This window comes from Egretta garzetta, unplaced genomic scaffold (genome assembly GCF_000687185.1).
Source record: "Egretta garzetta isolate BGI_Z169 unplaced genomic scaffold, ASM68718v1 scaffold3, whole genome shotgun sequence".
Lineage (NCBI taxonomy): Eukaryota > Metazoa > Chordata > Aves > Pelecaniformes > Ardeidae > Egretta > Egretta garzetta.
Window position 1 is genome coordinate 461,011 of NW_009259099.1, and position 4,367 is coordinate 465,377.

At 37.8% G+C, this 4,367-nt stretch overlaps 1 protein-coding gene across 1 annotated transcript in view; it reads left to right on the forward strand.

Moving 5' to 3' along the window:
- The first annotated feature begins 194 nt into the window (after nt 1-194).
- WDHD1 (WD repeat and HMG-box DNA binding protein 1) overlaps nt 195-4,367 on the forward strand; it is a 29,556-nt gene continuing 25,383 nt past the window's right edge. Inside the window, exons 1-2 of the mRNA XM_009635180.2 lie at nt 195-272; nt 2,099-2,210. Coding sequence (XP_009633475.1) covers nt 196-272; nt 2,099-2,210 — 189 coding nt within the window. The 5' untranslated portion in view covers nt 195. The remainder of the gene's footprint in view (nt 273-2,098; nt 2,211-4,367) is intronic.

The window sequence follows — 4,367 nt, forward strand, 5'->3', positions numbered from 1 at the left end:
GCCCTTCCGAGGGGGGGGCCGGCGCTGCGTCCATCTGCCCGGCCCTGACCCGCCGAGGCCGAGCGGGTGGGTGGGTGTCCCAGTACCTCTGCCCTTGCCCTGCTTTCTTGAGGCTCTTTCCGAAGCTTTTTCTTTCTAAATTTATTTTATTTCTCTCCCTTTTTGTCCTCCGTAAATAAACAGGTGAGAGCGAAGATGCCTTCCGCGCAAAAGCCGATGCGGTACGGCCACACCGAGGGCCACACGGACGTCTGCTTCGATGACACCGGGAGGTAACTGCCCAATTCCTGAAGGCCCGGGGGGGGGAGAGACGATCTCGTTCCTCTCTTGCTTCCTCAGGAGATTCTGTAGCAGCCACTGAGATAGGGGGATGGATTTATGGCCTGGCTTGGTCTGGCGAATACTTTGGGGTTTGCCTGTCTTGAGAACTGGCTATATGACACTCTTTGATGCCCTGAGTTTTGAAGTGATTGATTTATTACTCTAAATGTAAGCGTACACACACACACACACACACGCACATATATACAGCATGTGTATATATATAGTATGTATGTATAACAAAATCTACATGCACTTTTTATAAGAGTGACTTCATAGAATCTAGCGGAAATCAATGTAGTGTGGGAGTAAAGATGGTCACATACGCACTAAGAAATTAAAAATATAGTTGAAGAAATCCAATATTAGCCTTCCTATCTTTCCTTGTTATTCCTGCGCTAGTTCTTGGATGTGTAAATGTAAACTAAATGGTTGCCGTTGCCTTTTTATTGATTAAAAATAAATGGTAAACCAGAAAGCAAGCCCTCTCAAAATGAACTCAAGGGGTAAGGCTTATATACTGAGTATGGTTTAAGTCCATATTCTCTTGTTCCTTTCTGTAGTCTGTTAGCCTTGGTACAAAGACTACTCTTAAGGGTTGGTCTAATAACAGTCCCCTGAAACCACAAAACCCCTTGTTTGCCATTATAATGCCAATGTGTAAAAAAGGATGCAGACATCTCTGCCAGGTAGCACTGGACCACTACTGCTGGACTCCCCAGCATCAATATATTCAACATAACACAGTGCTGTGTTGCTGTCAAAGTACAGACCTTACAGAACTAAGAGGAGCGACATCGCAGCCTCACCACTCGCTTTGTAACATTTTTCTCTTTAGTAAGATTTTTTTTGGGGGGACTGCAAACAACTTTAGGAAAAGAAAGAATGCAAGGCTCGATTATCGATTCACGATGTCTTCAATTAAAAATTCTGTGCAAACTTCTGCATATTTGTTCTGTGACTTTGGTTTATTGTTTACTGCATTAAATTTGTGAAAGTTAACTCCAGAAAACTTGAATTCCATATTTAACTATTTTTTAAGGGGTCTGTAGGCCTGGAACATGTTAAGCTTGTTAAACTTCAGTCAAGTGCGGATTAACATTCTTAGTTTTGCCCTCAACTTTGTAATCAGCTGTAAGGTAAGTTTTCAAAGTCTTAAGAAGCAATTAAACGCCCAGTTCTTAGAGAAATCAGTGCTAATTGAGTCCTTTGAAAAATTTGCTTTAGGTCGTGGAAAAAATGGTTTGACCGATAATATCTAAGGGTCAGTTCAGATGAGCGCAAGGCCTAGGTAGTTATCAGAGACCCAAGGTACTGTGCTGTGCTACCACATGTGACTCTTTTTTTCCTCATGTTTAATAAGTTTAAACATAAGAGGTTTCAGTTGAAAATGAGGAAGAACTTCTTCACCCTGAGGGTGGCAGAGCACTGGAACAGGCTGCCCAGGGAGGTTGTGGAGTCTCCTTCTCTGGAGATATTCAAAGCCCGCCTGGATGAAGTCCTGTGTAGCATGCTCTAGGTGGGCCTGCTTTAGCAGGGGGGTTGGACTAGATGATCTCCTGAGGTCCCTTCCAACCCTTACGATTCTGTGATTCTGTGAAGTTACTTAGACATAATAAATGTAGATATTTGCTTTATCGCACAGTATGTATTGGTTTCAATTTATAAAAAAAATAAAAAATCTAACACTTTAATAACATTTTAATTTGGGGATTGAAAGTCCCAGTGGCTGTCCTTTCCATTCCTGAATGTTAACAAGTGCCGTGTCTTTCTGCAGCTGCATTGTAACTTGTGGCAGTGATGGAGATGTTAGGATTTGGGAAAACCTGGACGATGATGACCCAAAGTCCATTAATGTGGGAGAAAAGGCCTATTCGTGTGCTCTAAAGGTACTGTCGTTAACATAACTAAGTTGTGTCACACTGGTGTTGATTCATGACTGTACAGGTGCTGGATTTTCAAGCTCAGGGGTGCTGCTCCTATGGGTAGCATTAAACATGTACTGGGATAATATACAGAAAAAGGCAAGAATAATGATATAGCACATTTCAGTCTGATGCATGTTAAGTGTGTAGGTCTTTGTCTTCAGATTTATGTATGGAAAAGATAAATTGAATGCTGTTTAATGAGCGGCAAGTATTTAAATTTGAGCATATGAATGTATTCTATCTTTATGTCTAAGTGAAAATATTAAAGCAGTATTTAAAATATAATTTTCTGAAATACACAGAAATTTAATTGATTAGATGTGCCTATAGACTTTTTAAAATTTTAACAAAATTAAGTATTTTATATAAATCAAGAATACTTCTGACAATTTGTTTTACCCCAAATGGGATTGCAGAGGAATTATTCCTTATACTAAACTTCTGTAATATTTCTTTCCCTCCTATTCCTTCACATTCAGTTATACTCATTTCTGACTTTGATCTCCTTTCTGAGAAACAAACCCAGCAGATTAAGCTAATTATGCAGTGAACTTTTTAGGCTGTTTCAGTGTTTTCTCACAGTGCAAGGTGAAAAAGTTTCCCAGTGTAAGATGTGATCATCAAGTATGAGGACAAAGAGTCAAGAGGTTGCTTTATGTGGGCTTGTTCTAAGGTCCAAGGAATTATAATCTGTATTAGTCAAAAATTACTTGCACAAAGTCAGTCTCTGGTGATGCTTGTTTTATAATCGCTTGATATTTTGCTCTCCAAATTGTCGTTCAACACAAGGATGCCTCTGACCCATCATCCCCAAAGTCGGAATAGAACAGCATTCTTGCCTGCATAAGCTGTAAGAATTTGTGAAGACGCTGACCAGTTCTGTAGTCTGACTGACTGGCATTTGAAGCGTAACCTGCTCTGTTTGTTTTAATGTTAAGGCAGTTCCTCTTACTGTATCTTGCAGGAGTCGTTATTTGCAAATAACAAGGCAATTAAGTTACCTATATGAATTTGTATAATAGAAAATAATTCTTTTTGTGATTCATGTTCATGTATTTAGCTCGAGAAGTCTCACAGTATTTCCTTTATGTGCAATTATTCCTATATTACATTAGTAATAGAAGGTCTAAAATGTTGTCTTTGTGGCATTTGTAGAAGAGGGGAATTCCAGAAGTCTACATCAGTGCTTCAGATATTATGTAGTTAACTTTGCAGTGCTAAAGGAAAATTTTTAAATTGTTTTTCAACTATTTGTGATTTTGGAGCGGAGTATGAAAAAGGAAGTAAATGAGAATTAACATGTATGTATTATATTTTAAAAATAATAATTTGAAACCATATCCAGAATTACTACCTTAAGTGAAACCTCTTTCTTATATGCCTTTTAATATACTATATATAACTGTTCCTCAATACCTGGATAATCTATTTTCATCGCTGGTTTTTAGGGTATTTTGCTGTTGATTTTCATCACATTACTTATCTTTTCACAAACCAAGTGAGGTGACTTGAATGAATCCTCTTAGCAGATCAGTGGCAGAGCCAGAAATTGCCAAAACTGTTAATGAATAGAGAAGGGGAAATGCTGGCTTTAATTTTTGACACCAGTAGGAAATATCCTTTGGCTTAAGTTTATTGTAAAGTGCTTTTAGTTTTGAGTGATTTTTTATTTTTAAGCAGTGAGATTAAGAACTCTTTGTGAGATTAAACTTCAGGAAATCTTATTTCAAAAATTATTCTTCATTAATGAAAATGTCATGAGGGACTGATCTGAGATGTTGATGTAATCTAGGTAATAAGTCTCATCTCTTATTTAGTTAAGTTATTTAGTTCTGGCTGCTGCTTTGTTTATCTTCAGGATTTTTGCTGTAACTTTAGGCAATGCCCCACCTGACCCAAACAAAAAAACCCTCGAGGAAATAAAATATTTCTTTATTTATATATTTCAAAAACTTACTGCTACATACAACTGAGGATTAGCATTGTCACTTGGAGATCCTACTTTTCCAAGTATAGGATAATTATTTCTTTTGTTTTGTGCTTCTTTTAATCAGGATTCATTTTTAGTAAATATCTGCCTTCTGTTTTCTGAAACAAACTAAGCTACAGTTCATGAAC